Source organism: Pteropus medius, unplaced genomic scaffold, assembly GCF_902729225.1.
Source record: "Pteropus medius unplaced genomic scaffold, Ma_sr-lr_union100, whole genome shotgun sequence".
Classification (NCBI taxonomy): Eukaryota; Metazoa; Chordata; class Mammalia; order Chiroptera; family Pteropodidae; genus Pteropus; species Pteropus medius.
Genome location: NW_024356335.1, coordinates 81,183 through 93,119, shown reverse-complemented (window position 1 = coordinate 93,119; position 11,937 = coordinate 81,183). Strand labels below are relative to the sequence as shown.

Here is an 11,937-nt window from a genome sequence, read left to right as displayed (position 1 = left end):
GGAAGGCTGTCTCGTTGGTCCGCGCAGTCGGGACTCCAGCGGCTCTTCTCCTCGGGCTCCAGGCGCCGACTCACTTCTTTTCTTCCTACAGAGCGCTCCCTTTCTTCCTAAGTTCCCAGAGCTGCCAGCCTGAAGGGATCCGGACCGAGCTAGGCCGGGTAAAGCGTTGAGTTCAGCGGGGAAGAAGCGGCGGGCAGGGAATACGGGTGGGAGGTGGTGGAATACGGGTAGTCGGGGAGCCCGCTTTGTCCGCGCGCCCCCTCGACCTCTGGCATCTCCGCTGATTTTCCCGCCTCGCCTCCTCCGCTGCCTCCACCACCACTGGCCTGTCTCACAAAAGTTGTTTGCACCCCGCTATCTCGCCGCCCCGCTTCCTTTGGCCCCTTCCTCACCTCCCCTCAGTGGGCCCGCCTCCTCCGGGAGCTGCTCCGCTGGCCCCGCCCTCACTAAGCACTACCCCACCCAGTCGCGCTCTGCCCGCAGTGCATCGCCCTGGCCCGTCCACGCCTATATCAGTTTCATTCTGCTACCCCTTCTGGTACCTGCGCTTTTCTCTCAGTTAACCCTGCCTCCTGTGCACCCCGCTGTCCACCTGACTCCCGGGCTCCCCGCATTCCTCCATCGATCCAAGCTTTCTCCATATGGACTTAGCAAATTGTTCAGAGGCCTGGTGCTGGGCATTGGAGGTCCCTGCTTCCTAGAGCTCCCTGCCCCGTAGGAGAGTCACTTTGTAACGAAGTGTAATAGGCCTGGTGATAAGTCTTTGATGAAGGAAGCATGGTATTGCCAGGCTTAGTGGAAGGAGTGCTAGTTTTCATGCTAGTTTTCATGCTAGTTTTCACGCTAGTTTTCACCATCCCTGCTGGATCCGCAAGCAGACCTGTGAGGGCCTACGCTGTGATTCTCTCTCCAAATGCCCCAGACTGCTTCCGATGCAGAATCCTGGCTCTAACCGTGTCGTTTAAACTCTTGGAATTAGTAAAATCTAATCTTGGGCTCTTCTTTTAACCAAGGTTGGTAGGCCTTCAAAGCCCATCCATCCAAACTCTTGATGCTTCCTTTTGGAGTTTTTCTTGAGGATTCTTACCCACTTTTTTCATTAACAGCAGTCTTAGTCGATAGGAAAACCTAAACTTGTAGATAAAACCTCCAGTCAATAAGTATATTCCTCCAAGCCCTTGCAGTAGGACAGTATCCCTTATTAAGAAGACACTGACACGTTCCGTCTTTTGTAGTCAGGTATCTCTGGGGTCCGACCCCAGCTCCACAATTTACTGTAAAGTATGGCAAAGATACTTCCCTTATCTGAGCCTCAATTTTACCTTCTGCAAAAAGAGCTTGATTAACCCTATCACACAGAGTCATCCTATGGATTTGTTGAGATCCTGCTTATGAAAAAGAAATCACTTTTAGGGTCCTGTAAATAGTAGGATCTCAGCACAAGTGATTCGAGTCTGTCTGATTCAGACCAGCAGAAGAGCCTGATATATTCCCCTCTCCCAGGCACCATGACGACCTTGGATGATAAGTTGCTGGGAGAAAAGCTGCAGTACTATTACAGCAGCAGTGAGGATGAGGACAGCGACCACGAGGACAAGGACAGAGGCAGGGGTGCCCTGGCTGGCAGTTCAATACCTGCAGATGCGGAGTTGGCAGGCGAAGGCATCTCAGTTAACACAGGTACTGGAAATCCCTGAGCTCCGGGAACAGGTTTAAAAAATGTCCATTAAATAGGTATCAGTTGGCAGTCTGATTGCTTCTAATTCTAGTCCCACTTCCAGAGATAACCTAGAGCTGTTATTTCGCTGCATGTTTCTAGCCATTCCGCTGCACAGTACACCTATGCATGCATAGCAACATTGTAGGGAACACAGACTGGCCTGGGTGTGAATCTAGCTTCTCAAATTAGTAGTTGTTTGGTACACATAAATTGTAGGTATGAGTATACTGGTAGTATAAATTCCTAGAAATGACAATTTTACATTTTAGTAATTTCAAATTGCTGTGAAGTTGAGGTGGCACTGTTTTATCGTTTAACCAGAGATAACGATCTTTCTCCATACACTTGCCCTTCTACTGTGTTATCTTATTTTTTGATCTTAGCCAGGGACGACAAATAGTAACTCACTGTAGTTTTATTTTCTCTTTTTAAGAGTGACATGGAGCTTCTTTTCATAACTTTAGGAGATATTTTCGTATCCTTTGCTCATTTTTAAATTGGGTGGTTGATGTTTTTCTTCTTAGGGAACTATATATTAAGGGAATTAAATTAATCTATGGTATGAGTTGTAAACATTTCTACCAATTTGTTGTTTGTCTTTTACTTTATTTTCTTTTTCTGGCAAAAAAATTTTATTATTATGTACTTAAAAGCATTATTTTATAGTTTCTTAATTTTGTTTTTTACTTAAAAGGACTTTTTTTACTTCAGGATTTTAAAAAAGCTCTCCCATGTGTTTTCTTAGTATTTTTATGATTTCATCTTTTCTACACTTAAATATCTATTCACTTATTGATTTCTCTTTTACTGTACTTTATCACACTGTTTTTAATTATTGTGCTGTTACATGTTTTAGTATCTAGTAGGGCTAGTTTCTCCTCAATACTCTTCTGTGTCATTTTTTCCCTAACTTTTGCTTTCTTATTTTTCCAAAGCAATTTTAAGAGCATATACACATATGTGCAATCACAGATTTTCATTGGGACTGCATTAAATATATAGATTAATTTAGAGATAATTGACACCTTTGTGTGATGTTGGGTCTTCCTAGTCAGGAATACAGTATTGCCTTTCCATTTATTCAGGTCTTTCTCAGTGTTTCTTGGTAGCATTTTAAAGTTTGCTTTATATAGATTTTTATTATCTTTTTCTGTGGTAACAGAAGACCTTCACATCTCAGTGGCTTGTGACAACAAAGGTTTGTTTCTCAATCATGTTATGTGCTGCCTGTGTGCGTCAGCAGCATCTGTGCTTCATGTATCCTCTCTAGGAACGAGGCTGAAAGACACACCATTTTCATGGCTAAGTGTAGGGAACAAGAGAGGGCTGTTGGAGACATGTAATAGCTCATAAATCTTTTGCTCAGAATCCATTGGCCAAAGAAAGTCGTATGGCCAAGCCCAACATCAGTGGGCTAGGGATACATGTACTCATGCCACAGGAGGTCCTATAAATCACATGTCAAGGTGCAGGGATTTATAGCATGGGGCAGGTAGGTGTGGGGTTAGTTTGAATAACAGGACAACCTACCATAATGTTATAAAAATTCAGATTATACAGAAGTGTAGAAAGAAAAAAGAAGAAGTTCTCTCTCACCAGTCCTCTTATCTCTTATGTCTTGCTACTTAAAGACAACCACTGTCAACAGTTTATACATCCTTCTAACCCTTTTTCTATGAACATTCAAATGTATGTGCATGTATATAAATATCTATAAATACTTACACATACAGTTCTCTTTCTGAAAATCAGAGGATCATACCATGATATCTGCATTTTGTTCTCTCTCTTTTTTTTTTTAACCTAATATATTTGAACACCTTTCATGGCAGGAAACATAGCTACCTCATTCTTTCTAAGAGTTGCTTTACTTCCCTTTGAGTAGGTGAATCATTATTTAATGCCTCTCCTAATATTAGACCGTAGCTCGGCCCTTTAATTATTGCAAGCCATGCCGCAGTGGACATTACTGTGCGTAGACCACGCTGCCCTGTGTGAGCGTCACCGTGCATTCGGAGCGAGCTTTAGACAGGTGTGAGCTGATCCATCGCTCTTTACCCATTCTTCTCGGTCCCCTCCATGTTCACCCCCAACCCAGGTCCAAAAGGTGTGATCAATGACTGGCGCCGCTTCAAACAGTTGGAGACAGAGCAAAGGGAGGAGCAATGCCGGGAGATGGAAAGGCTGATCAAGAAGCTGTCAATGACCTGCAGGTCCCATCTGGATGAAGAGGAAGAGCAGCAGAAACAGAAGGACCTCCAGGAGAAGATCAGTGGGAAGGTAATTCGCAGCACCCAGGCTTTTTCCTCAGAAGCTGCCCTGGCTGCTGGAACTGGGATTAGTGATTCAAGAGGTGTAGGATGTTTGATTTGGCCTCCAGGAAGCTGTGCAATGCTGAATAGAGTCATCACGGAAACACACACTTTGGTTTGAATCTCAGCTCTGCCACTAGTGACTGTGGGGATGTTTTGGGGACGTCTCTTCCATTCTGAATCGGGCTTTTCATTGGTTAAATGAGGTCAGTATCCCTCCCTCACAGGGCTGTGCTGTGTGAGTGCAGTGCCCTTTATAGTGCCTTGCCCATCGAAAGTGCTCAGTAAATAGGAGTTTCTTGTCCTTTATTGAACTCTTACCTTGGGCCAGAAGTAACCCTTTGAGGTTGGTGATAATATCTTTATTTTATAGATGATGAAACCGATGCTTAGACATGGTAGGGAACTTGCTCAGGTTCATGCAATGAGTGAAAGCTAATAGGAACTCGAATTCTAACCCAGGTTTTTCTCCTCTTCCCATGATGCTGCTGTTTCACTGGAAGCCTATTTATACAAATTTATTCTAATGAGGCAATACAGTAGAAGCAAATAGACACTCTGGAAGGTATATGGAACTAGGTCCCTGACACTCTTCCCAGTATCAAAAGGACCCACTCCCTCTCACCCCGTATCCTCTGACCATGGGTGCATGTCTAGGAGGTCATTTGGATATGGCCCAAAGCAGCTCTTGGCTGGAAATACCAGCCGGGATCAGGGCGCAGATAAGAGGATTAAGTGAGGAGCCATTCACCTTGATCAGAAGGATGATTTCAGGGCATTAGACTCAAAGATCACAACAGCTCAGAAAGAGCCACTTTGGTAGGCAGAGTTAGAATGGAGATCTCTGAGATGGCATGAAGATGAGGAATGATAAGTAAAACAGTGCATTCAGAATGGTTCTGGCTGTGATGCAGTAACCTCAGTTCTGATCTGGTGTGGTCCCCTGGCCTTCACCTCCTAATCCATGCGGGGTTGGGCAGAGCCAGGGTTCGTATGGGAGCAGCGCTGTCTCTGCTACACCAGGGCAGGAGAAGAGAGACTTGTAACTTAAGCTGGCTGCAGGGAAGTGTGCCCACTGTTCACAGTGCTTCCTTATATTGAGATGAGAGACCAGATGAAGCAACATGTCACGTGATCACATGGGCAGTCTTGAGACAGGCTCTTTTTGTCCTACTGAATTCTTTGCAATAGAACAGGCCAGGAAGCTGCCTGAATGCCAGAAATAGGGGAGTAGTTAAGCAAAATATGGCACTTGATATATAACTTTATAAAAAATATTCGGAAACACGAAATATTTATGATAATGTTAAGTGGTAAAAGCAGGTTATAGCTTAATTGGTACACCGACAACTGCTGCTGTGAAAGCAAAATCCATTTTAGGATGTGACCGTGTGCGTTTTGTGTGTCTGTGCGGGGTGTGTGTGTTCAGGGCAGGGATTATGAGCGTTCTTTTTAAAGTTCCTTAATGTCCTGTTGTCTTTTCAACAAAACAAAAGAGTGGGTAAAATAATTAACCCACTGCCAGACTGACAACAATAAAAAAGCTCGTGAAGTGATATTATCTGACGCTGTCTGTTTGAATTGAGAAGCAATATTGATACAGTAGTTAAGAGCCTGGGCATTTCAAAAAAAATCTAGTTTCAATCCCAGTCTTACACTTGTTACCTATGTGAATCTGTGCAAATAATCTCAAGTCTCGGAACCTCATTAGTAAAGTGGGAGTAATAAAGGTTTCTTCCCAATGGAGTTGGCATGAGAATTCAGTGAGATGCGATACATGGGGCCACCTAAACATGCGGTGCATATTAACTATTATCGCAAGTATTCAGTGTGTGTTTCCTATGCTCACCTGCTGGTCCTCCTTCAGATGACTCTGAAGGAGTTTTCCATGATGAACGAGGACCAGGACGATGAAGAGTTTCTGCAGCAGTACCGGAAGCAGAGAATGGAAGAGATGCAGCAGCAGCTTCACAGGGGACCCCAATTCAGGCAGGTTTTTGAGATCCCCAGTGGAGAAGGGTTTTTAGACATGATCGACAAAGAACAGAAAAGCACGCTCATCATGGTCCATATCTATGAGGATGGCATTCCGGGCACCGACGCCATGCATGGTTGCATGATCTGCCTTGCCGCGGAGTACCCAGCTGTCAAATTCTGCCGGGTGAAGAGCTCAGTTATCGGCGCCAGCAGCCGGTTCACCAGCAGTGCCCTTCCTGCCCTGCTCCTCTACAAGGGGGGCGAATTGATTGGCAATTTTGTTCGAGTCACTGACCAGCTGGGGGAAGATTTCTTTGCTGTGGACCTTGAAGCTTTTCTACAGGAATTTGGTTTGCTCCCAGAAAAGGAAGTCTTGGTGCTGACGTCCCTGCATAACTCTGCCACCTGTCACAGTGAGGATAGTGATTTGGAAATAGATTGAACTGAAGATCTAGTGGCCTAGATTTCTCATTGTTTAGGCTGGAAGACGCATGTCTGTGTGTTTATTTTTGTTCCTTCCTGTGTCTTCTGGCTTTGAAGCTATCCTTTGTAGTCTCTTTTATTATATGTAAAGTCAAGAAATCCTTAGATTAAATCAAAATGCTGAATCACCTTGTGGCTAGCAATAAAATGACTTAAAATTGTATAAACAGGAAACCAGGCTTTCGGACTGTTTACTTAAAATTCTCCAGCATGACATCCTTGTTGTGTTTTCCAGTCAGTATTTACATGGCATCCTAAAGACAGTGTCCTGGAAATTGTCTTCAGATGATCTCAGAGGCCTCTGCCAGGTCTAGGAGTAAAATGCTATAGTTAGTGTGTTATTTGCAACATAAATTGTGCATTTCCTTATTCAGATGATTGTACGTTATATTTATAATCAGATCCATATTCTAAGAAGGCAGTTAAATTTCCTCCCTGCTCCCCAGACCCTGTTCTCTACCAGGGTCTTGTTTTAAAGTTCCAGGTGGCATGTGTTTACCTCATCAAGTGGGGCACCCTTTGCTGTTGGAGTTGATGTCCCCCTCAAGCATTATTATGTCTAGAGTAGGAGCAAGGATGATGCCGACTGCCCTGTTGATGCTAGAAGACCAGTTTGACTTACAAATCAGAGCTGGCTGCAGCTGGAGAGCCTTTTTTACAGGAGGGTCTTTGAGTAAAATCATACTCCTTTCTCTGTCTCTTTTATTTAATAAGGTGATTTTTTGTTTAATGAAGATTTTTAAAAACTTCTAAGATTTTTTTTTGTAGATGTAGACATTTTGTTTGTTGTTAAATAAAACAATGGGATCATTCTGAGCATACTGTTTTATAGTATGGTCAGCCAATCTAGCAAACTTGTTTTCATGTTCTTAAATACTCTTCTACAACATTTTTAAAATGGCTATTGATATTCCATTATATAGATGTCCTGTAATTTGCTTGGTGGTTGTCTCTTAAAAAGAAAAACAGCACAGACTTTTTATTACAAAAGTAATAGATGCTCATTGTAGAAAATAAAATGTAATAAAAATTATTAAGCTAAAAGCCTTATAATTCTACCAACCAAAAATAATCCCCATTGTTATTTTTACAGGTAGCTTTCTAGTCTTTCTGTGTAATAATGATTGCTGTTTGCTTTTTTCCTCTTGTTTTTTACTTAAAAAATGTATATTTTAGGGTCAGGGGAAATGTAATCTGGAATTAAATATTGTCTTTAAAATTCAATCTTGCTTTTCTTGGCTGTTTAGGAATTGACTCATTAAAGAAGGATCTTGAAAGTATCTGTTGTAGTTAATCAAAAAGAAAGTGCACGTTTTTTTTTTCTGATTAAAACTCATTGTAAAGTGTGGAAAATACAGAAAATTATTAAAAATAGAGACAATTGTCAATATTCTAGGTTATTTCCTTTCAGTCTTTTTTTGATATTTTTAATAACATTGAGAGATTACTAAATTTAGTTATGTGTTCTGTTTTATTATATTGTAAATACTTTGCCTTATTATAAAAATTTAAATAAATAATTTTAATGGCTTCATAATAGTCCATAATTTGTATATACCATAATTTATTTAACCAGTCCCTTAATATTGGATATTTAGAGTACCCGTTTTTTGCTAAAACACTTAGCATCTGTATTTTGGGCTATATTTTGGATCATTCTTGAAGAGGAATCACTGGGTAATGGACAGGAACATTTAAAAATAGCTTCTACAAGCCACCTTTTGTTCCCATTGGAAATGAAAATATATTACACTCTTATAGAATCTTGGCTTTGCCTTTCAGGAATGGAAATTCCAGAATAAAGTGAACAACATGGAATGGGGAAATGCCAGCGTTAGGTCTCCAACGCATGCATCATGCAAACGGCACAGGCTTTGGAGTCAGATCAGGGTTCAGGTTCAGTCTGTCATTGGTGGGGTAGCTTCTGGTGAGGCACCTGGTCTTCCCAATGCTCGGTTTCACCTCTGGAGTAGGGACAACGGTACCTGTTTCATGGGTAGTTCTGTGTCAGCTTCATTGGGGAATCTTGTAAGAAATGCACATTCTCAGGCCTCACCTTGGACCTACTGCATCAGAAATTCTGGTAGTGGCTCACTTTTTACAAGCCCTCCAGGTGATTACTAGGTAGTTTCAAGTTTGAAATCACCATCCTGTGGATTAAGGTGAGTGACAGCGTTTGTCACAAAACAAGGGTTCACTTCTTTTGGTTTCCTTTTTCTTCATTTATAAAGGAGGGAAGGACTTGAAAAAAGAGCATTCAGAGCACTTTTCTTCCTCTTTATGTGATTCTCCTTTTTAGCCATGGAATCGGGAGGAAGGAAAGAGAAACATTTGCCTATGACAAACTATGCCAATAGTTTTCCAGATTTCACTTCCTGGAATGAAAGCCCATTAACTTGTGGACTTTGTTTTCCTCTCTGCGTGTGGCATGACACAGTATTCACCCTGGGAATAGGCTGACACGTAGCATTGTTGTGGGCAAGATACTAATACCCCCATGCCTCAGTTTCCTCATCTGTGAAATGGGGATGTGTAACATGCATCTTCACATATAATACTTAAAACACTCGTCTATGGCCATGCCACTCTGAACAAGCCTGACGTCTGATCTCAGAAGCTAAGCAGGGTTGGGCCTGGTTAGTACTTGGATGGGAGACCACCTAGGAAGACCAGGTGCTGTAGGTGTAAAAAATAAGGGATCTTAAGCTGATAAGCTGATAAGGTCCTTGCAATCTGCGAGGTCAAGGGTTCCCTCACCTATAAAAAATAAAAATTAAAAAATTAAAAAATATTTAGAACGCAGCCAGCCTTCAAATAAATACTATCTGTTTTTATCATCACCAGTGCCCACAACTGTGCCTTTCATTTGGTAAGGCATCAGTAAGAATATAATGAACGTACCGGTTCTTTGAATGCGACGTCCTTTCAGGGTGGGAAGCAGCAACTTTGCAAAGATGAAGAAACCAAGTGACAATACAATGAAGAGACAATACAATGAAGTTAAAAAAGAGTAGCGGGGAGAATAGGTTGGAGGAAGAAAATAAGGGGAGATTTTTAAGAAGAGAAAAATGAGTTGAGCTGGGTATAGCCCTGGGTCTCCGGGGCCTGCCTGTGTTTCATGTCAGAACCTCCTCCCCTCTGGACTGTGGCCGTGACCCACAACATGACCCCCCTTCCTGCCATAGCTCCACCAAATTCTTCCTCCCAAAGTCCCTCATACCCCTGACCACACTGCCACCCACGTCCCACTACAGGTGGCAGCAATCAGGAGAATAGTGAACATAAACTCACTCTCAGTAGCCAGCTGTGAGCCCTTCGGCACCTCTCCTTTCCCTTGGCCTCAGTTTCCCATTTGTAAATGAGGGGTTGTATTAGATGATCTTTTAAGACCCTTCAGAGTCTTAAATTTTATGAATCAGTGAATTTTAAAAAATTCAGCTTTTATTTCGAAAACTTAAAAACCCACAGGAAAATGAATATTAATTACAATTAATACCTGTATACCCTTCACATTTTGCTACATTTGCTGTATCTCTTTTTTTGTGGAATCATCTTAAAGTAAGTTGCAGGCATCTGGACTTTGCCTCTCAATCCTTTGCTGCATCTACAAAGAATGAAAAGGTCACTCTCCCTCGTAACCACAGTACCATCATCGCCCCCAAGAAAATTAACGATAACTCCACAAAATCCAAAATATAGGCCATAATCAATTTTCCCTACTTGTTTCCAAACTTTAAGTTTATTTTTAAATCTAGGATCCAATCAAGATTCACACGCAGTGCATTTTTGGTACTTTAGTCTCCCTTAAGCTAGAACAGTCTTCTTACCTTTGTTTCTGTTTTTCATGTCAGTGGCTTTTTAGAGTCCAGGCCAATTGTCTGACAGAATGCCCACGTTCTGATTTTTAATCGTGTCCTCATTTTTGACAGTAATGTGACCAGCGGTGATGTTGTGTAGTTCTTACTGCATCAAGTCAGGGGTACCGGATGTCTGCTTGGTGATCCGAGGTTTAATCACCTGGTTAAGGTGTGACTGCCAGATCTCCATATTATAAAATTATTTTCCTCTTTGTAAATAGTAAGTCATCTGTGATGCGATACTTGGAGACTGTGTAAATATCTTTCCCTCCCAAAACCTTTCACCTAATAGTTTTAGTATCTATTGATGATCCTTGCCTGAACCAAATTATTACATTAGTGATTTTCTAATTCTCTCATTTCTTTTGCATTTATTACCTGGCAATCTTCTGCAAAGTAGAACCCTACCTTCCTCCCGCCTCTTCAGTATCACTATAGACATACAGATTTTTATAAATTCAATATCTATTACCATCATTTTGTGTGTGTGTATGCTTTGGGCCAGTAGTAGCCTTTTAAAGCCAATTCCTGTATCCTTTTGAGATGAATCATTAGTCTTTAGGCCCTCCCCTTCTTTCTGGCTTAAGATGTTCCAGGATCATGTTTCTTTCTTTGCATAAGGGTTGGAATTAACTGTTTTCCAAGAAGTTCTGGTTCCTTTTGTGGAGAATGACATTTAAAACTAAAGTCTAGATAGTATGAGCATTCATTGCTACTGGGATGTTATTGCTTCCACGCCCTTGCAACGGACAGAACAGGAAAAAATATCGTTTTAAAACGATGAATTTATACTGATATTTCCAATGGAAACATAATTCCTAACATCCATATTTTTACTAATTTTTATTTTCATTTAATACATACATAGTAGTTTCATAATTATGCCTATGCCACTAATTAGTAACAACTCTAAAAATTTCAAGATTTGCAGTTCTTTTAGTTTTTTTTTTGTTGTTGTCGTTTTTTCTTTAGAGTGTATCCTGTTAAGGATGTATAAGATATGGAGTTAATTCAAAAATCATTTGAATTAACTTTTTCTGTGTGGTTATGTTATCAACTTGATATAGAAGTAGATTCATTTATTTCTGTATGATTCAATTTTGGGATTTGCTTTTATTCATCCTTTTTAATTTAACCTTTTTTTTTTTTTTAACACGTGAAGCATTTATCTACTTTGAAAGCCAACACTACATAAAGAGGTATCCTTAGTGAAGTCACACTCTCATCTTCATTCTCTCCAGCCCAAGAATTTAGTTTTTATTGTGTGAATGACCATGGTCTCCTAAATGAGGATAATCAGAATCTATCTCAGAGGGTCAGTGCAAGGATTCATTCAAAGAGCTACAGTTCTCAGCATGGTGTGGCATGTAGTAAACATTTCATAAATGTTATCTGTTCATTTACTATCCATTCTCCACAAAGCCTTGAGTCCACTCATCAAAAAAGAACCTTATCTAAGACCCTGGAATCTCCTTGACTGCTTGGGAAAACCCTATATATCCTTTAAAACTCAGTTCAAATCTTTCATCCTCCCTGGATCCTTGTCTTTCCTGTCTCTTCGGAAAGAAGCGGTCACCACTCTGTGTGC

General features: G+C 41.2%; 1 protein-coding gene and 1 pseudogene across 2 annotated transcripts; both read left to right on the top strand.

Annotated features, from left to right (window-relative positions):
• Positions 1 to 8,026, top strand: PDCL (phosducin like). Of its 2 annotated transcripts, none has more exons than XM_039861466.1 (4): positions 1 to 158; positions 1,504 to 1,680; positions 3,819 to 4,000; positions 5,900 to 8,026. In XM_039861466.1, exons 2-4 carry the CDS (start codon positions 1,509 to 1,511, stop codon positions 6,449 to 6,451), a joined length of 906 nt encoding a protein of 301 aa, XP_039717400.1. In that variant the 5' UTR covers positions 1 to 158; positions 1,504 to 1,508; the 3' UTR covers positions 6,452 to 8,026. The 2 variants fall into 2 exon arrangements, with proteins under 2 accessions (XP_039717400.1, XP_039717401.1); XM_039861467.1 differs by having other exon boundaries at positions 3 to 153.
• Positions 8,027 to 9,061: 1,035 nt separating this feature from the next.
• Positions 9,062 to 9,177, top strand: LOC120601840 (uncharacterized; annotated as a pseudogene).
• Positions 9,178 to 11,937: the final 2,760 nt, after the last annotated feature.